At 37.7% G+C, this 23,035-nt stretch overlaps 1 protein-coding gene across 3 annotated transcripts in view; it reads right to left on the reverse strand.

Annotated features, from left to right (window-relative positions):
* Nucleotides 1-23,035, reverse strand: part of CDK19 (cyclin dependent kinase 19) — a 125,997-nt gene that overhangs the window by 22,873 nt on the left and 80,089 nt on the right. For all 3 annotated transcript variants that reach the window (XM_042016356.1, XM_042016355.1, XM_042016357.1), the window contains 4 exons: nucleotides 18,114-18,171; nucleotides 16,746-16,877; nucleotides 517-660; nucleotides 180-249 (listed from right to left, as the gene is read on the reverse strand). In XM_042016356.1, coding sequence (XP_041872290.1) covers nucleotides 180-249; nucleotides 517-660; nucleotides 16,746-16,877; nucleotides 18,114-18,171 — 404 coding nt within the window. The remainder of the gene's footprint in view (nucleotides 1-179; nucleotides 250-516; nucleotides 661-16,745; nucleotides 16,878-18,113; nucleotides 18,172-23,035) is intronic.

A 23,035-nucleotide genomic window follows, 5' to 3' on the forward strand; every position in this document is an offset into this window, starting at 1 on the left:
TTATTCAGTTATGTTCTTAACAAGCAGCTGAGGGAGAGAACACCATTCAAGTAAACCACCTAATTCAAACAGGACAGCTGTTTGAATCCAAATACTTCAAAACCCCCTCCCCAAAAAGTCAGAGCCGATTTCTGCCTCCACCACACTCAATGAACTGTTGTTACATTATCATCACTTACGTTGTTCTTCTAAAATCTTTCTGAAGAGTTGGATATTCTGGCATCTTCCTTATGTCTTCCCAGTCTTTATCTATGGTAGTGCAGAAAAAAGAAAAAGCATTTACAGTTCTGAATGTGTAGGTTAAGTAATACTCAGGAAGAAATAACTACAGGAGTTGTTTGACTTCCTATTTGTTGGCCAGTGCTATTGTTCTTTAATTGTCAGCATTTCCAAATCCATCAAACTGACAGTTGCTTTGTACCTATAAAAACAACTAGTAATTTCCTTTAGAAAAAAACCCCAACAAACAAACAACTCAGTAGCACTATGTCTGCTGCTTTAATGAAAATAAATTACCTGCAGGGAATCCCATTACACTGAAAATGCGGTCTAGCTGATCGTGATGAAAAGGATTACTTGTTTTGATATCCTCCTGGCGACAGTGAAATATAGGTTCTGAAGTCAACAGTTCAGCAAATATGCAGCCGATTGCCCAAATATCTACAAAAGAAGGAAGATAATTAATAAAATTTACTGTATCAAATTGCTCTGGTTTTTGTTTCTGCACAATTTCTCAACCTGTATAACCACAGTAAGATAAAATGCTTCACATTTAAAAACAATGCATTAATATAATCCATTAAAAAGGGTAAAATCTGGAGATATGTTTTCTTTAAACCAAAATTAGAGTCTCAAAATCCAATTTGTACAGTGGCAGTCCAGCATTTAACAAAGTCACAGTTATGGCAGAAAACTACACAGTATTTGCTTACAACATAGCTTAAAGGGCATACAATTGACCAAAGATTATCCCCCACAAAGATACACTGAAATAATACTTCTACCACATATTTCAGAACAGGTAATTGATAACCAAATAAACACGAGGAAAAGACTAATGGCCCATATGTTAAACCAAATGGTGCAAGATAGTTAGAATGAGGAAAAAAAGATCCTAATTTTAATGAAGTATAGAAGTATATATAGTGATTACCAAACTTTGAAGAAATTAAAATCTTACTTGACAATTGACTCCCAGAGCAACAATACTTTGTCTCATCTACATCTCATGTACATAAAGAAAACAACAGCATATCTGACAGTTGGACTTGACGATCTTAGAGATCTTTTCTACCTTCATGATTCTATATACTGCAAGAAAAAAAACCAACTTCTATTCCATAAAATTCTCATTAATGTGATTTTTTAGATTAAAACTATTGTGGACAAAACCATTAATTTACAAGAGAATAGTTTTCAGATTACATGTATTCATTCTAGTTACTGCTTATTACCAGCCATCTTAGTGTTCTGTACGACCCAAATGCTTAATTATGCATCTTAAAATGAAAGTGCAAATTTGCCAGTGAGAAGAAGGTTGTTACCGGCCAAGAAAAAAAAAAAAATTTAAAAAGGATTTAAGGATTTGCTACACTGACAAATATGTGTCTGGGACACTGGATACAACTTTGGAAGAAGATGTTGAGATCAGACAAATAAGCATAGTCTGCTGAACACAAGAGTGTGGAAACTTGTGTAGTAATAGAAGTTAAATTAAATGACCCCAGGAAACCTTTTTGATTTTTTTCTAATTTAACAGAATAAATACAAAAGCAATTTAACTTTAATGTATAAGTCAATGAGATACAAAATTATTTAACCAGAGTTTAGTTTATTAGATTCAGACTAAAGAAAACACTAAGAAGTGCCTCTTGGTTAATATGAAACTCCAAACCCCACTTGCTGTCAATGGTGGTGTTTGGCCAATGCTGCCTTAAAAGACACAGGATGTCCTTTAAAAAAAGCACCACTCTCCTGTAGGTAGAAATAGAAAGACAAGCCATCACACTCTATTTGCCAAAACCAGTCAGTTCCATTTCCATCATGTGTGGAGCTTGAGGTGTCCCAGTATACATCACCCTTTCTTCCAACCTCCCTTACAGGAAAATCTGATAACATTTTGTTCAGACTTTACAGTTTTGACAGGGTATAACTTGCTCTGTGCATTACATCACATTCTTGAGGTTTTATCTTCCTTTGATATTCCTATCAGCCTTATCTGCATGAAAACAAGATCTTTAGCTGTTGAGATTTTATCTGCTCAAGTAACTAATGCAGCATATTAATCACAATTGCTGCCTGGGTAGTAGGCATAAATTATCTGCTCCAGAATGGAAATTATTTATTAATTGAAGAATAGAATCTTCATTTAACAGTATCTATTCACTCATTTTCATAACAGATAGCAAATCCTTTTGGAGATGGCTTATCTAGAGGCCAAAAGAATGGCAGCTCTCTTAGTTTTTGTGGCTTTTTGCAGTGCTCACTGTACATCACATTGTGAGAGAGAAGCTGGACCACTGCTCCTTATTCCATTCATTACTGTTCTATCCAGAGTGACCTTTTCCTTTTAATGAAGAAAAAAAAAAAAAAAAGTAAAATCTAGTATTCTCCCTGACAGCAAAGCTGAACTGGGAAATCTCCCTGATGTGACACAGCAAACTTCTAAACTCTGTTTTGCCTTCATCACCATCACTGTGTGAGAGCAGAGCCACTATACAGTGCACAGAGAGTGTACTTTATACCCTCTGAGAATTCGGAAAGACAGACATTTTACCAACTGGATGTTACGTCTGTATAAACACTGGAAATTCCCAAGCTGGTGTTATAATTTTCTGTGGGATGGCATTACTGGGCAAGTCAAGCATGAGACTACTTTAACTCTGAGCAGTTGTTACATTTTCTAGCAGTTCATATGCTGGGGTTCAACCCTTTATGCTTCTTGCCAGATATTCTTCATCTCCAAAGAGCTAATATAAAGTAACCCAAAAGACTTGGTACAGAAAACCTGAAGCTTTAACTTCTGTAAGAAAAGATTAAAGAGATGGAAAAGGCTTTACAGCCATGCAGCTCAAGCACGTCAGGGTCTTCACTTCATGAACCTTTTATGTAACCTCATCTTGAACACATCCTTGGCATATATTGATACGATTCACAGTTAATGATTTTCTGCCAAGATTAGCTAGTTTGTTTGTTTCTTGTAAAAACATTCATTATTTGCAAAAAATAATGTACCACATGTGGCATTTTTTCTAGCAGGAATGCCTCATTAAATTCTGCTAAGTTTAAACACTTCATAAATACAAGCAGTCTTAGTAGGTATTTATCTCCTATACTGTTCATAATAGTCAACCAAATACCAATTTTAGGTCTAACTATGGAAAAAAAGTCCTTGTCTAGTGCCATTTAAGGTTTTCCATTTGTGATCCTTCAAAATTAATGATTATTACATCTATTCCAAATATATTCCAACTAACATGTACTACCCCTCAGAAGTGGGCAATGACAGAGCAGAGCTTAAAACACACAAGTAGTATTTTTCAAGTACAATGTATTATTAGTCTAATGCACATCATCTGCCTCTAGCCCAAAAGCAGCTTCTTATAATGCTGTATAAAAATTTCATTATAAATAAAACTTTTTTTAAAGCACGCACCAAAGTAAGTGGCAAAAATTATCCAACAATTACTTCTCTCCTCTCCCCTCTACTAATGATCAGGAGGGTGAGTGACCTCACTGCTCTTGAGCCAAAGTTAAAACTACTGAAGGTATCCATTTGTTATGTCCCAGACCCACTGAAAACTGGGACACAAAGGTCCTACAGAGTTGCACTGGGTACTGAATGTTTTCCCATCTGATGTCTTGGGAGGATCCTAATAAGTCTGCCAGAGTAACACAACCATTTCTGTAAAGATGGCTCTGTTTCCTACAGTCTCTTCTACTGTCATCAGGCTTCAGGGCCGACCCATGGTAAAATTTTTTTACTGTTTGTTGGGCTGGGTTGTTTTGTTGGAGTTCTCCTCCCCTCCCAAGACTTACAGATTCCTCACCTTCCCCAAGTTCACACTGGAACTGAGTGTAAGCCAATTTTGCTCCCTGGCTCTAGAAAGCCAAAAACTTCCCCAGGTTCCATTCAAACCTGTTCTCAAGTGAAATATTCTTCCACTATGACAATACTTCTCAAGTACTTACATAATTTTACAAAAAGAAAAAAAAAATAGCCTTTTACGGATGGACACTTGTGATTGGTAAACACACTTCCCATACAAATTATTAAAAGATTATTAAAATATTTCTATGGCTGTCTATGTCCCAGTTTTAAAACCTGGGGCTCTAATAGCTTTATAGGTCAGCTGAGAAAATCCTGTGTGTCCTGCTCTACTTCAGCACTGTAGCCAAGAAGCAAGAACAAAGGGATGGTGTTTCAACGATAGGGCTGATTAAGCAGACAAATGCTCGTGTATTCTTTCATTTCTGTGGCACAATAATCTCATGTCTGTATTTGTTCCAGTATCTTGGAAACATTATTTAAGAATAGTATGACCACTTAAGACAATAAGACAATTTATTAAGCAATATCCTTGACTCTTAAAAGGAAACATCTTTTCCCATACATATTAACCAAAACTTTTCACTGAACACAGGACAGAACCCAAGATTCAATACATCGTAATTCTTAAATATATCCAAGAAAATAAATAAACAGTCTCTTAGTGTCATAGAATTCTTTAATAAAATTCTCTTAAAGAAAGTAAGTAAAGACTTGGAAAACACCTATTTAGGTGCAATCAATCTGAGGAATTCATCATTAGTGAGGTTTAGCACAATAGCATCAGTACTCAACCAAACTGCTTTTTCCTGTGGTTGTTTTGAACACAAAGTCTAGACTCTTGGACACATGTGAATGCTGGTAAAGGCAGTGAAGAGCAGAAGGACAGACAGCAGAATACAGCTTCCCTGCACCTGCCAAGGGCTAATGCAACAACCAGGGTACCCAAAAGCTACTTAGCAAGGCCTTAGCCCAAACAAGGCTTTTCAGGTCATCTCTAAGAACTACAGCATTTACTTAAGATCCTCCAAAACTTTCCAATCAAGGCAAGGACATCAAGCACACCAACAGACTGGAAATCTGAAAAGGGGCTGTACAGGCAAATGTTTTTAATTTTTTTTAAGTAACCATTGAGTGGTCTAATGAAAAGGTATAACCTCTATTAAAAAATGTCCTATCTGATGCTGAGCACAACAGCACATTCTGGACATACTTGGAATCTTTATACACAAGAGTCTAGGAGCACAGAGATACTACAGAAAAAGAGTTTATTAATTTTTATGCTGGTTTTAACACTAAATGAGATCTAAATAATGTATCTTTAAAGAAGGATTTCTTTGGTCTGGTAAGGTGAACAGAACATGCCTGTTATATATGTTCTGTTATTACACATATACACAAGGGAAAGACCTTCCCACTCGTACATGAAGCTCCCAATTTTTATGTGCTTCATTTAAACTGTAGTCAGCAAAACAGAAGGTTGAGGAAGTGGTTAGTAGCCTTTTAAATTTGACACCTTCTATGGAGAATGGAAAATGGAGTCAAACATTTACATGTGACAGGCTTTTCAAGGGGAAGCAAAAAAATCGTGTCAGTGGGTTAAGGGTCAAAAATTTGCCATCACTCTTTGATGCTGGGCAATGTTGACCAATTTTTAACAAACAGCATCTCAACAGACCTTGACTGAAGAATAGCTTACACTGTAAAGCCATGAAGATGACTTTGCTGCAGACAGAAACAACACCTCACACTAATCTGAGGTATGTTCACAGCCAGCCAACCATGTATCTAAGAACAATGTTTTATTTCAAAAGCGCATCATCTTCTGTGCCATGATGTAACATCAAGATAATTCAAAACTCTTAACTGCAAAACCATACTAACTTGAATAAGTAATGAAATCCATTATCCTTACTTTTCTTTTTACCTGTATGCCTTTATCCTAGACCCTTAAATTAAGCTGCCTTCTTCTCATGTTTGCACTAACAATTTAATTAATTTCAATTAATACAACCCTAAAAATTTTAAAGCATCTTGACTGCAATTCTGAGTTCACTTAAATCGTCATTTTCTGCAGTGTTTTAATGGGCCAGGCTTTCATTATTCTCTCTTAACAGAGGTATTTCTAGGTTGTCAAAATATTTTATTTTCCCACTTACATTTCTAGTCCTCAGTGTATCATTAAATGAAGATCCTGGATTATATGATTTCAGACTTCTGCTATGCATTAGATACATTATCTAGCTTGCAACATTAGACTTAAATTACTGTGCTAAGCTTGACAACACAGATACAATAGATTTAGTACAGGGAGTGGCAACAAATCCAGAGGCCCTAGGTAGTCCTTTCATGCAGCAAAAATATGATTTCAAACAGCGAAATCCTGTTAAAGAACTTAATCCTTAGTTTACAGAACTTCACATCCAAGAATTTGGAAATTCCAGGTTTACGGTTCTGCATGAAACCTTGTATTTAACATGTGCAGATTCCTGAAGACAGGAATCATCACGACTGAAATCTTACCAACAATTGTACCACAGAGCACAAGGATTCGACTTTTGCCAGCATCAGCACCTTGAGAACAAAACCTTCACCAACATTATATTGCTTTTGCAAGGATTTTCAGTGTATTTTCTTTTCAAATACTCTTCTCTCCCCACATCAGCCCCAAATCCTACACATACCACATTTTCATCAGCAATTCTTTAACTCCTCACTTGTGTCTTCAAGACTACTGCTGTATAAACTACAGATTATCTATTACATTAGCTAGCAGTAGAGCAGCTAACTTCCTTGGGAGCATGGAGTGATGGTTGCATGAATGCAGAATAGAGTGACAGTTCTATCTTCTTCCTCCTCTTCTTTCAGTTCTTCCAGAACCTGGGGCTGCTCCAGCCTCAGGTGGTGTCACTTCAGGGCAAGGAATTAGGTCAGTGGGACAAGCGCTTAGTTCTGGCAGAGAAAGTGTGTTACAGCCTTGCTTTTTCCCTAATCCTAAATCTTTAGATTGTTGGAGATGGCAGAGGAACATTATGACAACTCCAGTACCTCCAAGATTCAGCAAAGAACATACTGCTACTTTTGTTTCAGCAACAGCCATGCTTAGGGTCCAAGAGGTACCCTGGCAAGCTCTCAAGCTTTTCATGGAAACAAGGCTAAAAAGAAAAATGGCCTTTCAGTGACAACTCTTCAAAAGTCTGAGGAATGGGTGACAAAAGGCAGCTTTGTCATTTCAGGGCTACTTGCCCCTACCAAATATCAAACAACTGCATCAAGTAAAGGAAGTATGAAAACTTCTTATTGCAAAGGTCACGAGTCTCTCTTATACTGCAAAGTATTAGGCAGGTCTAATACAGAAATTGTTACTATTTCCTCCTATAATGATGACAGAATTAAGAACAGGCAAGATTAGACACTGTTTGGTAAAATAGTATTTACAAAGCTTTTCAGGAAATACGCACAGCTCTGCATTTCATAAAATCATATGAAAAAACTACTGACAACAGCAAATAAGAAAGCGGTACATACTCTTTGAAAGGGAAATATAATTTTTTTTCTAATTAAATGCAAAATATTTTAATAAACCAGCTTTTTTTGTACACAGTGGAGCTCTGTGCAGGTAAACTCCATGCTAACTAAAGAGGAACAGTGACTTTGTTATCTGTTGTGTGCTCTCACTTGGCTTGTGTCCTTAGCTATTACAACTTTTTAATAGGTCCAATATGTCAACACCTTCAGAACTAACTTAAGGTCAGCTAAAGCCCTGCTATCTGGTAGATTGAGTTGTGATAAGGAACATCTGTGAAGAATACTTTCTTGGACAGTTCCAATTCACAAGCCCTGACAGTCTTTTCTAGAAGTTATTAAAGCTTTTGATGCCTACTTTATTTCAGTCAATGGAGAGGAATGCACATGAACAAACCTTGCCTCCCAGACAGTACCATTGGAGAAGCTTCTTTGTCCTTCCAAACAGAGTGTTTTACTTTACAGTATCTTAACATTTCTGTTACTAAGGTTTTCAGTCCTACAGTTATTTCTAGTAAGGCACTGACAACAACTCCAACGTAATTATAGGCAACTCCATTGGATAATACATGAAATAAACCGGCGTGAGGAATAATTCTGCTGTCAGTCACAGTTATTGACAAGAAGTCAACTTATGAAGCAATCACACCTGTCCTGAAAACCAGTCATTCTACTTGATCAGTGCTGTAATGTTGAAAGTTTCAGTTGATATTGCTGAAGTAATTATACCTGAGGATCAAACTGATGGATCAGCTAAAACAACTCCTCTGCACCAGAAGTATGCTTCTTGTTAGGATAGCAAGCACTTGGTTTTCAGCCAAAATCAACTCTTATGAGCCAACTTTTCAGGTTTGGTAGCAAAAAGCGCACATTAAAAGCCTTTATTACTGCACAGTATAATGAGGGTAAAATGTTTATGGAACCAGCTTTCACAAGGAAAACTCCTGTCTTACTTCCCTAAGTAATCTTTCTTTAAAAAACCTAAATCTTTTTTTAAACTGAGTTCATGGCATAGGTTGCTCAGGAAGATTAGAGAATCAATGCTGCTACTGCAAAGCTCATCTGTCTGGTAAAGGGCGAAGTCAGTGAGATCCTAGGGAAGTATGAGGCCCCATGGTTATTAACAGTTTGGAAGAACACAAAGCTGATACTTGGAGGGAAAAACAATTAGAAGGAAAAAAGACACGGAACTAAAACTATGACCAGTATGGAGGATTTCTGGCCCACAAATCATTGACAACTCTTGATCTACATGGGACTAAGCGTAGACAGATTTTTGAAGGCACTTCTTGCTCAAAAGTGGGTTTTTATCACAGCTATTGCTATAGAGGATATTCTGCCTTCTGAGTACTTTTATATTCTTTTTCCTGCTCTAAAATAAGCCATGTACAGCCAAGTCAATGCAACAGCATGTGTGCCAAAATACCAAACAAAACGGCAAAAGCATCCAGTACTTCCCTTTGTAAGTGTTGCAAGGGGAGAGAGTCATGAGAATACAAAAAGTATTGGGTGACCACATGTGGAAGCTTACACGTTAATTTACCAAGCAATCCAAATCAGGACAATTAGCAGATTGTAGTTGTGATTGAAGATTTAGTGGTTTTGTTCTCCTTTTCTTTCCTTTTTTGTTTTTATTGTCCAGAATGTGTGTATTTCTCAAGTTAATTCCAGATGCTAAGTGACATCCCAGGTCCTCAGACAAATAATCCATTCATTGAGTTAACAGAAACAATTTACAGCATACTTGTACTGGAGCACCCCATTATCCTTAACTGACTTTATCTCCAGTGTCGCTGTCCGTGGATTGGCGGTGCCGGATGGTGAGGTGCCACAACCCTCCTAAAAGCATCTCCTTAGCGAAGCCGCTTGGCAGGACCAGCACACACTCACACACACGCGCACGCACACACACACGGATAGCTCCAGAAAACGGGTCAATGACACAGAACAGGAAGGATCTTTGTATGGGGTTCCACGGGAGGTATTTAATGCAGCCATGCTCCTGTAGGGTTCCAGGGATGAAGACAAAGAACATTGGAGGGTCCAGGTTTAAATACGGGAGCGGGCGATCATCACAGACCAATGATCCGAGGGCACGGGGCCGGTACAAAGGCGGGACTGGGGAATGGGAGCCAATGGGAAAACTCTGGGGGGGTGGTGAGGGGCAAGAGCCAATGGGGGGAACCTGGAGTGGAGAACTTTCTAGCGTGTGGGATATATAAGGTAACAAGGGGCAGGGAGGCCAACAGCCAACCAGGGAAGCAGAACTGGGGTATATTAACATACCAAAGCACAGCATCCTGGGGGAAGCCTTTTCTGTCACCCTAACGTGGGGAGGAATCTCTGGTACTAGGGATGTCTCACCACTGGATTCTCTTTGGCCTTTGTACCACAGGCCCACCAGCCTCCATATCCAGGACAATACCATTAAGCAGCGTCCCCATTTTATAGATAATGAAACAACACTTGGGAATAAATGAAATGTGGCCAACTACACACAACACTTGGGACTGAATCAGTATTTAAAGTCAAGTCTTTTGAGACCCAGCTTACTGTCCTAAGAAATGAAACTCAGTCTGGCCCGCTTTAAAGTACCTCCATTGGTTTTACACCAGCAGAGACAGGTCAGACTCACAGCACTGTTCTCATTCTTCTGACTATTAAACTACTACAACACCTCTCAGACTCTTTAGAGTTGACAATGGCCAGCAGCTTTACTTTCTAACGTCCAGACATAACATATTTGAGAAGCAAGAGTAATAGAGGAGTTAGAAGAAAGCAGGAACTAGATCACAAAAGAGTTAATGTGTTAAAGTTTGCAACAATCCTGCAGACTCTACTCCTTGAGTTGCTGTCAGCATCCCAAGCTTCCCAAAATACTTACTAATATAACTTTAAAATATTCTAATTAGGTGATCTAATAATCCTTTATATAACTTTACATTTCTTAGATTATTGTAGTAGTGTAGAAAATGCTTTTTATTTTTTAATAAAAGAAGCTTATATAGTATTCTAGACATATTTTCCTATTTTAGAGAGCAAGAAGAAAAAACAGCAGTAAATCATCCAGTATCTGCAATAACTAGATAAGAGAGCAGCAATTAATCCTTGGTATTAAAATATTTTGCCTCTCAGAAAAAGCGTAAGGACAACTTTGATAATCAAAATTAAGAAAGTTTACCACATGCCAAAACAAGCTTACCACAAAATATCATCTGAATCCAATTACTCCTCATGTTGTATAACATTTCCCAGGGCATGAACAAGGCTCCCTTCTTGGTGTAGCCTGAGCTTTTCTTTTCAGCATGCATAAATGAGTATTTTCAAGCCTCTCTGATTTATTTTTCTAGTTTTTCCACAACCCCATCCTCAAATCACAACCTCTCACAAACAAGAATGTGGATTCCTGTGCAGCAGTCAAATGCTGACTATGGATTTGTTCTTCTCAATTATTTCTCATGGATCTTTAAGAACTGTCCCCCTGCTCCTGTGACTCCACAGACAACAGGTGGGAACCTCCCCTGTACATTTCTCCTGAAGAGTTTTCAATCGTCTGGTTGGTCCCACCCGTAATTTCTCATTTACCAGATTTTCCAGATAGGTCGTATTTTTTTTCCTCCCAACCCTCCCAGAACATGAGACCAAAAGAATTTCAGGCATCAGTCCAAGATATCCAGAGGCCCACAGCCTGGCCAGCACACCAACAATCTGTGCACGCACAGTAAGGACATCTGATGCACTCGCCATGTGCGGGACTCACTGCATAAGCAATATGGAACACATATGGACATACTTCCTTCCTAAATCCAACATAATACACCCTAGACATCTCCCTCTCTTTTTTTCCTGCATGAGGGCAAACAGAGTTGCTGAAACTCTGACAGATCCTAGCATTCATTATAAATTCATTCATTCTGATACACCAAATATTTTCCTGTGACATGTGCTTTCAATGGCATTTTGATATCTGCTTATACCTTTCACACATTTCCAGTTTCCATAACTACATGGTAGTCTGGAAATAGAATGAGGTGACAGTGCACTACCCAGGCTTTGAATTACAGTTTCTCTATACCTAACTCTCATTTGGGCTGGTAAATGCAGTTACCACACAGCCATTTCTGACATTTCTGCTGACTTATAATTTAGACAAGTGCAAAAAGGTAACTAAGAAATAGAGATTTCTCAGGTTTCCAGACTTATTTTTTCACAATAAACAAGCCTACCCTTTTTTGGTTCATGACAGTGTTTTAGCCTTGCTTAATGGGTGGTTGAATGATCACTTTTTGTCAACAAAATCCAAACCATCTGAAATATTCTAAGTCACCTAATGCCATTTATCAAATATGCTATTGCTTTAAATTAAGGCAAGTGGCAAGGAGAGGTAAGATAACATGCTTGTTTGATAGCACTGATAACTATACAAGCTACAGCTTGATAAAAACAAGTCATAATTATGTTATTACCTTGATATGCTACAAGATGCCCCAGAATGAATCATACTAGAGACTGCCACATGCTTTCTTAAAAACCTATGATGAAAGAGTTCTTCTACTTGCTTTACCTACTAAAACATTCTTTTCTAATCTGATGTTCCCAGAGTAAAAAAACCCAACTGATTAATGTCTCCTTTCAAGCTCAAAGTCAGCTTAACTTTTCCTTCATTTTACCACAATCATTTCCTTTGGTTTCCTTAAGATTAAAGTGCAGAAGTCTTTGCCCATGCAAGAAAGGAGCACTGTATCTTGCACTGTACCTTACTTCAACCTTGTTTCTTTAGTATTTTGAGCACAAAGACATTTTCCGTTGTCCTGGATTTTCTGGTCGTTCAGTAATTTTATTAAAGTTTCCATGATGGCAAGCAATTTACATTTTTGCAGTTACTTGGTTTCACCTGAAGCTTGTTCAAGTTACTTTTATTTGCAGGTTTTACATCTTTGCTAAAGTATTATAATGAACACAGATTCTATAGAATAGAAATAGAAACAGATTCTATTTTTGAATTATGATGCTGAAAATCTAGAAAACCTTGACCTGCCATAGTGAATTTAGTACAGATTAAATTGTGGTAATGGAAAAGAGAGTGAACTTTGGCTTCTACAACACCATTTTCCCAATTTGCATTCATCTGGTAAGTTAATTACTCATAACTATAGGAGCAGATATTACATGTGAAACTTGATTAACAAGTAGGGCTTACATTATAAACATTCACAGTTCAGGAAACGAAATAATACTCTCCATGAAACCCTAACATGGGCTTTTTACTATCCTTTTAACATGCAGAAAGCAAAAGCTATTTCTGTTCTTCAGCAATACTATATTCCCGATTCCTACATCTCTTTAAAACATGATGTCAAATATATGATGAACAACTACCTGTTCTGCAAGGAAATAAATTAAAAGTAGAATATTTCATTCATAGGAAGAGACAAACTAAATAAACAAAAAATGTCACTGAAAAATCACCCCTAAAATAATGAAATATGCTTAAGTATTGTTTTGTGTAATATATAGCACTTTCTAAACAGACTGTATTCACTCCAATTTTCCCTCAAAGTTAAACCCACAAAATGTAACTAAGATCAGGTCCAGAAATCAAAACTAAAAATCCTGAACAAGTCAAAAGTCAAATTCTAATTTCAGTCTGATCTTGTATGAGAATTATTTACATGCAAGCAAGCACACCTAAAGGCTTTATTACAAGAATAAACTGGAAACTATAGTAGACACTGCCCAGGATATTTTGAATACACTGCTAATAATTAAATTATATGTGAAACAAAGATAAGGAAGAGAGTATTACATGTAGAATATAAAAAATGCATTTAAAATAAAGTAAAAACAAGATCAAGTCAGTAAAAACCTAAGCAAACATCTGAATCATGTAGCGGCTGTTGGACAATGTTGAGGACGTTGTAGAAGAGAACTGATGACAATGATTTCCTAGTAAATTCAAACAAAAATATTTCTCACTATGAAAAAACTGAAAGAGAAAACTCTGCTTTTAGCCTTATGTGTATTTACTAATCAATAAAAGTACTATATTATCTAAAAGACATGGGAAAATAGCTATGGAAAACAAGTAGCTATACTCAATAACCTGTCTTTTTTTTTTTTATAATTTGCTATATCTAATCACCTTTCTTCTAAATTATTGTTTCCAACTCAAGAGCAATTATGTGAGAATCTTGATTTTTGAGTTATTACTAAAAGCAATACATTAGACTTCCTGAGAATTATGTAATATTAAGAGATCTTAAAATTGTATTTCTTGCACAGAGATTTAAGAGAAAGTTTTAAAAGTTGCATCATCTGCCAAAAACATTAGCATTTGAATTAAACTCTCACTAGCATGCTTAGCTCATGAAAATGGCCTTTTTTTAAGTGCACATAGTGCTTGAAGCAAAACACAAGTCTGGACTCAATAAACTGCATGAACATCACCGCTGTCATTTTGTTACTCTCTTGTTCCCTCTGCCTTAAAACTGCATATATATCAGCTCCATGTACCTTTTTTCTTTTCCCTTCTCTTCAATCACATGCTCCTCTAATCCTTCAATCAGCCTACAAATCTCAACTTGCAACTTTCCTTGTTCTCATTTCCGTATTTTTTATCTTGCTGCCCAAACTGTTTTGAGTGCCCCTCAGCACTCCCACTGCATGCCAGGTACTATGTAACCATTCACACCCCTCCTGGGTGACTCACTGGTGTGATACAAGAAATAAAAGCCTCAGAAATAATAAACTACTAGCAAAACCAGATCTCTCCAAAGTACCATTGTCCTCTAAAGTTTCATAAGAACTTCTTGCCTGTGTTTTAGTATAGACTAGAGATCCCTTAGGGCAAGAACCAAGTTATTTATGACATAATTAAACAAACAACAGCATTATACTAATTCATCCTTCAAAGAGATACCCTGAGATAATGATACATATCACTCACCCAAATCTCTAAACAATATGCTATCTATCAAAACCAGGTAGCTGTCAGTTAAGGTAACTTCCCCATACCACACACACAGGTCAGTCAGTAATCTGGTCCATCTGCATCAGTGTTTTCCACTATGAACATAGGGAAATTTAAGCATCTAATTTACAGGTGTTTGAGGCAATCTGGTTGGTATTTTCTTTAAAACACTTCTGCAAACAGAGACTTAGTAGCTAGCAGCCCAGTCTGCATGGTGGCAGATGTGAAGCAGGCTCTAAGAGTTTGCTTCTGCCACCACGGGATTGTGCCAGAACCATGCAGGGGACGGGGCATTACAAAGCTCCATCCCCAGCTCCCACTGGAGCAGATACCCTGGGATACCTCTGTCTCAGTTGAGGCAGAACTCCAGAGGGAGAGTGCTGCCATGCAGGAGTCAGTCTGCAGGGTGACACTGGCCTCACATTGGGAGATACACCCTGCTTGGGGCACTGGGACACCAGCAAAAGGAGCTGTGGGAGGAGGTGAAGAGACCATGGGGCATCAGGAGAACAAACAGAACACAAACACGGTTACTTCAGGGATGCTGAAAAGATTTCTAGAGGACTTGGGGGTAAACTATATGTGTCATTCCTCAGGTCTGCTACTGAGGAAGAAGGAAGAACTGGTTGGGGATATGATAATCAATGGCAGCCTTGGCTGTAACAACCATAAAACAGTGGAGTAACAAAGGCCAAGGAGCAGAGGTAACCAGCATGGTCAGAGGCTGGAGAGCCTGCTCTGGGAGAGGATACTGAGGGACATGGGCTTGTTCAGACTGAAGAGGAATCTATGAGCATCCCCCAGTACCTACACAGAGGTGACCAAGATGACGGAGCCAGGCCCTTACAACGGCATACGACAGGAGAGTGAGAGATTATTGGCATAAACCAAACCAAGAAATTGTAACTAGGTATAAAGAAAAAATTCTTTACTAGGAGGGTGATTTTGCAGTGGAACAGGTTAACCAGAGAGGGTGTGAAATCTTTGTTGTTAGAGGTTTTCAAGATGTGGCTGGCCAAACCCCTCAACAGACCAGGCAGAATTCATAATGGGCACTGCTTTGGGCAGGAGGATGAACAAGAAACCTCCTAAGGTCCCTTTTGACCTGACTGAATCTGTCTGCAATTAGTATTTTTCTTTGGACCAGGTTTTTGGTTTTGAAATGGATCAGATTTCCCCCACTTCTGATACTTCAGCTTCTGCTGCAGAGTTCTAGAGTACACAAAATAAACTCCTGCACTGGAGGAGTCCAAATGGAAGTGGAAAGGAGTAAAGAAATGAAAAGTACAAGTCTACATCAAAAAAGTCAGGTGTCAGTTCATTCATTCTCCAAACGTTTCCCTGTATATGGTAGTTGAATAAACAGGAGTTACTTGGGGAAAAAAAAAACAACACACTGTGAGCCTTAGAAGTGTTGGTCCACCCAAGGGAACACTCAAACTGAGATGCCAGTATGACACAGTATTCTGTAACTCTCTGAAAAAAGGCCCACAAAGCATCTCCAAAGACTTCTGCAACAGAAAAATGCCTGCCAAGAAAGCCACCTCTGTACTCATAGGAACGATTTAACACTATTAACAGAGGGTCACTCTTTCCTTTGCAGTTCAATATGTAACCCAACCATGCAGCCAGGATACCTCCCATGCACCTCAATGCTCTAATTCTCCAAACAGCTGGGCACCCAGGCTGATTGTGCTTCTGGAACTTAGCAGGGGACAAACAGCCTGGCTACCAGCATTTCCTGAACGTGGAGCTTCATAAATCATCAGGAGTAAACAACGTGCACATTATGCACAGCACAGGAGACCAGCCCTCTGCTTATCAAGCCACACATTTCATAGAAGTATCTAGACATGTAACACCCGACAAGACTGCCATAGCTGTTTCCCTTTTGAAGGTTTACAACATTACAAGATTCTAAGCCTATATTAAGAAAACATATAAACCAATTCAAAGGATATTTTTGTTTTAAAAACAAAACAAAACAAACAACATACTTTAAATGTCTAGGTTATATTGAAAAATAAAAGCACCATCTTCAAAAAGTTTTAATCTTGATTAATCTTTTATGGATGGGATCATCTGCTACTACTTCAGGGACAAAACCCCAAAACTAGCTGGTCAGCTGATCATCATATCTCTTGTAAGGCTACTATCCTTACAGAACTTGCAGGCAAACGTCTTTCTTACAGGACAACTTACCAATGGCCTTTGTGTAATGTCTGGCCCCAAGTAACAGCTCTGGAGCTCTGTACCAGAATGTCACCACAACTGGATCCAAGTCTGCCAATGGCTTCAAAGGCGAGTTAAACAATCTTGCAAAACCCATATCAGCTGGAGAATGGGGAGAAAAAATGAGAAGAGTATTTAAATTTTAATACAAATAAATCAGAATTTAACAGTATTGTCAAAAAACAATTACAACAATAGCTCAAAAACATTAAAAATTAAAAATCAAAGTTTCTAACAAAACAAAAACTACTTACAACAATACTGGACCAAATTTATCTAAGGCTAAATGCCATTTACTTCATTCCTAAGACTATGAAGGATAACATCTGGTGTTTTTTCATCATGGTATTGTAAAACTTTACATAACACAGATACCTGTTCATTTTTTAAAACTGTAACAGAAACTTGGTTAACTGAAGTTGAGTAGTAGGTCTCTAATGTACATTTTCTCCTTTATTTTTATAGATGCTTACAAAACTGTGAGTCCTTGTGGCCGCTGTATATTTACCCAAAGTGCAAAACCAAAATGACTGCAGTGTAGATTGTTTTGCACTACTTTTCAAGGCGTGCCTCCTACTTGACTTGGAGGAATGAGGTTCAGAGTCAGTCAGCATGCGCTGTTACAGAGATGTATTTTAAAACTAAGCATTCATTCTATAGAATTCAAAAATTCTCTTTAGAATGAGCCTTGTAAGTAACAGTAAGAAATGCTAGATGGAAAGCACAAAATTTGGTGTACTGTCAAACCCACACATTTTAAACCCAATTCAAATCTGAAACTTTTATTTTACACAAACTTGAGTATTGCCACATGCTTTATTTAAAAAAGGTAATACCCACATCACTAAAACTGAGAAAGTAATTAGATTTTGGATAAAGACCATCACAGCTACATGTGTTACTCATCTTGACACCAAATAACTTTTGTGTCGCAAACCTTTGGATCTCTACAAACATGTGCAGTAATGTTATTTATATTAAAAATTTTTAAAAAGCACAATTTATAAGTAACAATGCTAACTTATGCTAACTAATCATAGTAGAAGTCAAAAGAACCTTGGCCATCAGCACTGATCTCTGTAATTATTACTTTTTTGTTTCATACAGATGTTTTTATATATCATCAAATAACCTTGGCAAGCTTAGAAGTGTCTAATAATATACTTGGAATTTCTTAAGTCTGTAAACTCAGTGAATGAGATTCAAAATTGAACTAGCAGTTGTAGATACATATACTCAAAGAATACTGAAGATCTGTTTCTATCTTACACTGAAGATGTCTTTTTTTTTTAATATTAAACCCTTAGCTGCACAATTAAATTTTCTCAAAATGTTTACCTATTTTAACTCTTCCTCTTTCAGGACCTTCACCCATTACCAGAATGTTTGCTGGTTTCTGGAAAACAAAAGTAGAATTTTTAGCTGACCAGCCTCTGTTGATTATTTTTAAGAATAATAAAATTACATACATTTATTTTATAATGAAAACATTTCTAGAAATATCCTTAAAAGTCTAAAATTACCGTACCTTTATGTTGCTGGCATTTAGTTTTTATCTCTATTTACCAATTTCACAATTAGAAAACAGAAATATACTTTGACATTTCACAGTAAGAAATGCCATCTTTAACTAAATGTGCATTTCCATTGTTACTAGAATGATTATACTCACTGGAGAGATTTTCTTCTACAGGGAAGTTTTATATCAGGCTAACTTTTATGCTACACATAAATAATCTGGTAAGAACCACTTTTGCTGGTGTAACTTATTTACAGTGATGCCAAATCTTGGTATGCAAATGGATAGGTGAGAGTCATTTTTGTTATCATCCAATATAACTACATTTTTAGAGCTGTGCTTGTTTTTAGTGTATGAATGATAAAAATTGCATGGGCAAAAGCACTTTTTTTTCCACAAAGTTGATTTCATGCTATGAGAATTCACTGGAAACAGGAGTATACACACACAGCTACATCCCAAAAGCTTTTGACAGTGCAGACAGCAGCTTTACAAGGAGAACAAAACCTTTATCGGCATTTTTTGCAATCTATTTGTTTGCAACCAGCTGTTTGTGAACACCACATAAAATCTGCACATGACATCACAGCAATTGTTCTGCAATTAGGATCTAGGTTCCCTCAGACATCAACAGTCATTCCTTGGAAGCTTTTGCCCTATTGTGTTCACAGCTGTAAAAAAAGTAAACAAGATTGAAAACATTAAGTGATTTGAATGAAGAGATGCATAACAAAGCTTCAAAGCAGAATTTTTAGAATGTTCATCCAAACAATAATTATATTTAAATCCTTAATGCCTACAGAGGGGTCTGCTCAAGCAGGATTTGTTCAAGAATCTGCAAGAGATGTCCAGAAAACCAGTGTCAGAATCTCACTTGAATTCTCAGTTCCTTGCCACTATTCACCTGAAATGAGACACTCAAACTAGAGTTACTAACTTGGCTCCAAAATACACATATTTAGCTTTTTTTAAAAAGCAAGCAAACAAACAAACAAAAGCACCCTACTTCACCTATTCTTTCCCCTTTCCCCAGGAAGCTGGTTTTTCCCACCCCACACCCAGTGCTAGACATTGTTTCTTCCCTGGCTCCAACCACTGCCTCTCTTTCTAAATGCATCTTTTATTCCCCCTTTTTTAATTTCTAATTCTCAACACCATCCCTGACTTTTCATTCCCCAACATGTATCTGGAATCATTCAAGAGGGAATATGCACTCCCTTCTTGGAAACACAAGAGTGATTTCAATTGACCTTGAGCAAACACTCGCCAGCAAATCCAGGAAAGAGAAAGACGATGCTTGCTCTTAGCTAATATTTAATGATAATAAAATCAACACCTCAAGGCAATTGTCAAATGCTGGTTGTACGTTTATGTATTACCCTGAATTGAATATTCCAGAGAACAGAATAATCACTTTCTGCATATTCAGTAACCAGGCAGCAAGAGAAGCATGCCAAGTTGACACTACATTTTACCTTTGTTAGAAATCATATGGCTACAATTGTCCTAACCAAGAGAGCAAAACTCCAGTTTCCTTGATGAAATTCTTCCTAAACTTTTACCTAGCAACTTTGATTCAGAATTGAGTATGAGTTTACTGGATTGATGCTCCAAAGCCAATTGTATGAGGTTCAACAAGGCAAAGTGTTGGGTCCTGACCTTGGGTCACAACAATCCCATGCAGTGCTGCAGCCTGGGGAAAAGTGGCTGGAAAGCTGCAGCAACAGGCACTGGAACAGGATGCCCAAGAAACTGGTAGAATCACCATCCCTGGAAGTGTTCAAAAAACATGAGGATGTGGCACTTGAGGGCATGGATTAGTGGTACACATGGTGGTGTGAGGTTAATGGTTGGACTTGATCTTAGAGGGGTTTTCCAACCTTAATGATTCTATGAATCAAAAATACTTCAACTGACCTTTACATTCAGGATTGGATTTTAAGCACTATAAAAATGCATTTATTTGTCAAATGAAGAAAGCTGATAAAAATGTAGCCACTGCACTGATTTATAAGTCAGGTTTTTTCTAATAAAAGAATTACAGTTGTAAGAAATAAACATTATAACTGCAGGAGATGTACAAAGATAAAAATTAAAATCTAAGCAGAAACAACAGGATTCTCAAAAAGAATCTCACAAGAGCCATATTTTATCTGTGACAATACAATATTCTCCAAGCAGCAATTTCTTCAGAGAAAAAAACTCCCAACTATTTTATCTGCTGACATAATCCACAATATTCACAGAATAGTTGAGGTTGGAAAGGACCTCTGGAGAGCATAAAGTCTCAAAGCAGGATTAACTACAGCAGATTGCTCAGGCCTGAGCCCAGTTGGGTTTAACCTCCATGGATGGAGACTTCACAGCCTGTCTCTGAAACCTCCAGTGTTTGACCACTCTCACAGTAAAAAAGGTTTATCGATACACTATATTTACATCTACTGCCTCCTGTTCTACCACTGGATAGCACTGCAAGGAGTCTGGCTCAGTTTTCTTTATTCACACTTATCAGGCACATATACACATTGATAAGATCCCACGAGCCTTCTCTTCTTGAGACTGAATAGCCCCAGCTCCCTCAGCCTCAGACTCCCTCAAGCCCTAGGAGACCACCTTAGTGCACCCATGAATACAGGGGATACACTAGCTTAGAGTATATGGAAGCAAGAGACTTGTCCATTTATGTATTTTTTAAGCCAGAATGTTTTGAAGAGATGTTGTTCTGATTTAAATCTGTTCTAATATGTAATCCACCAAGGATCAGAACCCCGCTCAGGCAGCCAGCAGAGAAACAAACTGATTTATAAATTCGCAGATGTCATGTTCATTAGCTCTTGTGAACCCTTCTGAGAGAGTCAGGGGAAGGGGAAACAGAGAAGGAATAAAATGGGAAACAATTAAAGACTTATTTCCAAAACAGCAAGTGCTTCTCCTGAGGCACCACCACCGGTGTGAAGACAGCAGGCATTTCATGGATGGCAACCTGACACCTGCAGGATCCCCACTGTCTCAGTAACATCTTGCATCGTGGCACCTTCCTGCAAGGTGAGAAGTCTTGGTTCCACCCTGTTCCTTAAATAATAAGAAGCATGTATCTCGACTTCTTATTTCCCACATGAGCAATTTTACCACTTGGTTATCTACTAACCAGCACTTCCTGAGTTCCTCTTGCTAATCAGAGCTGTTCTGGCTGGGAAAGGCTAAACACTAAACCTGATGGGACCCACCTTTTCGAGATGCAATATATGATATCCAGTTCCTGTGCCCATGAATTTTTATTTAATAAACAGTCACAGAGGAGCTTAAAACATAGTCACATATTTTGTGGTTGTTTTATATAATAATGGCTTGAATACTGTAAAACTCGCCCCAGAGTCTTCACAATGCACATACCACGTTGAGAGTAACACAACCCCCACAGAGCAGCAGTGCTTGGCTAAACAAGCGGCACCAAGGCAGAGCAGCAGAACTTTAGGTGCTCAGGTATGGACGAAAGACTGGTTTACTTCAGAGGGATTAATCTGGCATCAGAGATCCTCAGGAAACTATGTAATGAAGGTTTCCATCATGAGGTAAGAGAAAGGACTACTAAAGGGGAATTCAAACAATCTCTGCTTCTTGGAGAAGGTAGAACGTGTTAGTTCTACCTTAGTTCTTAGTAATCTCTGAAAATGTACCATTTAAATATCAAAACATTTTACTCCAAGATAGTCACTTAGTCGACAATAAAACTACATTTTAGTACACTATAGTTACTGGACAGCTGCAAAAATCAGATTAAAATCAGGAATTAAAAAGCCCCACACTTCATGTATGTTCAGCCTACATGTAAGTCAGAAGCACCAGTCTAGTCCCTAACAAAAATCCTACTGCTATCCATGTGGTGAAGAAAACAGGGTTTCAGGTGGAAGGAACCATCAAGAACCAAGCAGCTAAAGACCAAAAGCTGACACATACTTAAGAGTAAATCATGTCTCTATCCAAGAGGACAGAATTTTAATAAAGAAAGTTTGAGAAGCCCTGCTTAAAATTATTAATTAACTCCTCTAGAGTAAAGGGTGGAACAACTCAACAAGTAGTATACTTTTCAACCAGTTACATCCTAATTAATACTCTGTTTCCCTCATACTCTCCCCCCTTCCTGAGAACACAAACACCAGCTGGGAAGCAAAGTGATGCTGCTGCATCTCCCCCTATCTAGTTGCTATAGGAACAACAGAAACAGTAAGAATTAGGAGTCTCACATTTAATACAAGCTATAAAAATGAACAAGTGAATCCCTGCTGAGAAATTCAGTTGAGGTTTGACTGTCTAAAAAACATTTGCAAAAAGAGCAAGGTCAACAGCAACAAACAACTGAAGCAAAAATCTGAAATATCTGCAAAAAGGAATGAAGATGATGATGATTCTTTACAAGTCTTTACAATAGGTTATTTACAAGCAATAAGCATGGATAATAACATTTACTTTTCTACATTGGTGGGGGAGAGGGAATAAAGCAATTAAAAAAAATCTCGGTGGGAGAGAAATGAAAATGTTGGACTAACAAATGCGTTTTAACAAATATTGGAAGTGCCATGACTGGGACTCATCCGTCTGAAGATACGCTTCTTAGTTTAATATTTAGACAGTAAAACAGAAGAAAGAAAAGAAACCATTTATGGTATTAAAAGGCTATAACAGTTCAAAACAGGAACAACAACCTAACAATAGATGGCAATACTTCAGTTTTAATGGTTGT

The sequence above is a fragment of the Corvus kubaryi genome, unplaced genomic scaffold, assembly GCF_017639235.1.
Source record: "Corvus kubaryi isolate FWS band 111438036 unplaced genomic scaffold, C.kubaryi_AGA036_p1.0 split3-73, whole genome shotgun sequence".
Classification (NCBI taxonomy): Eukaryota; Metazoa; Chordata; class Aves; order Passeriformes; family Corvidae; genus Corvus; species Corvus kubaryi.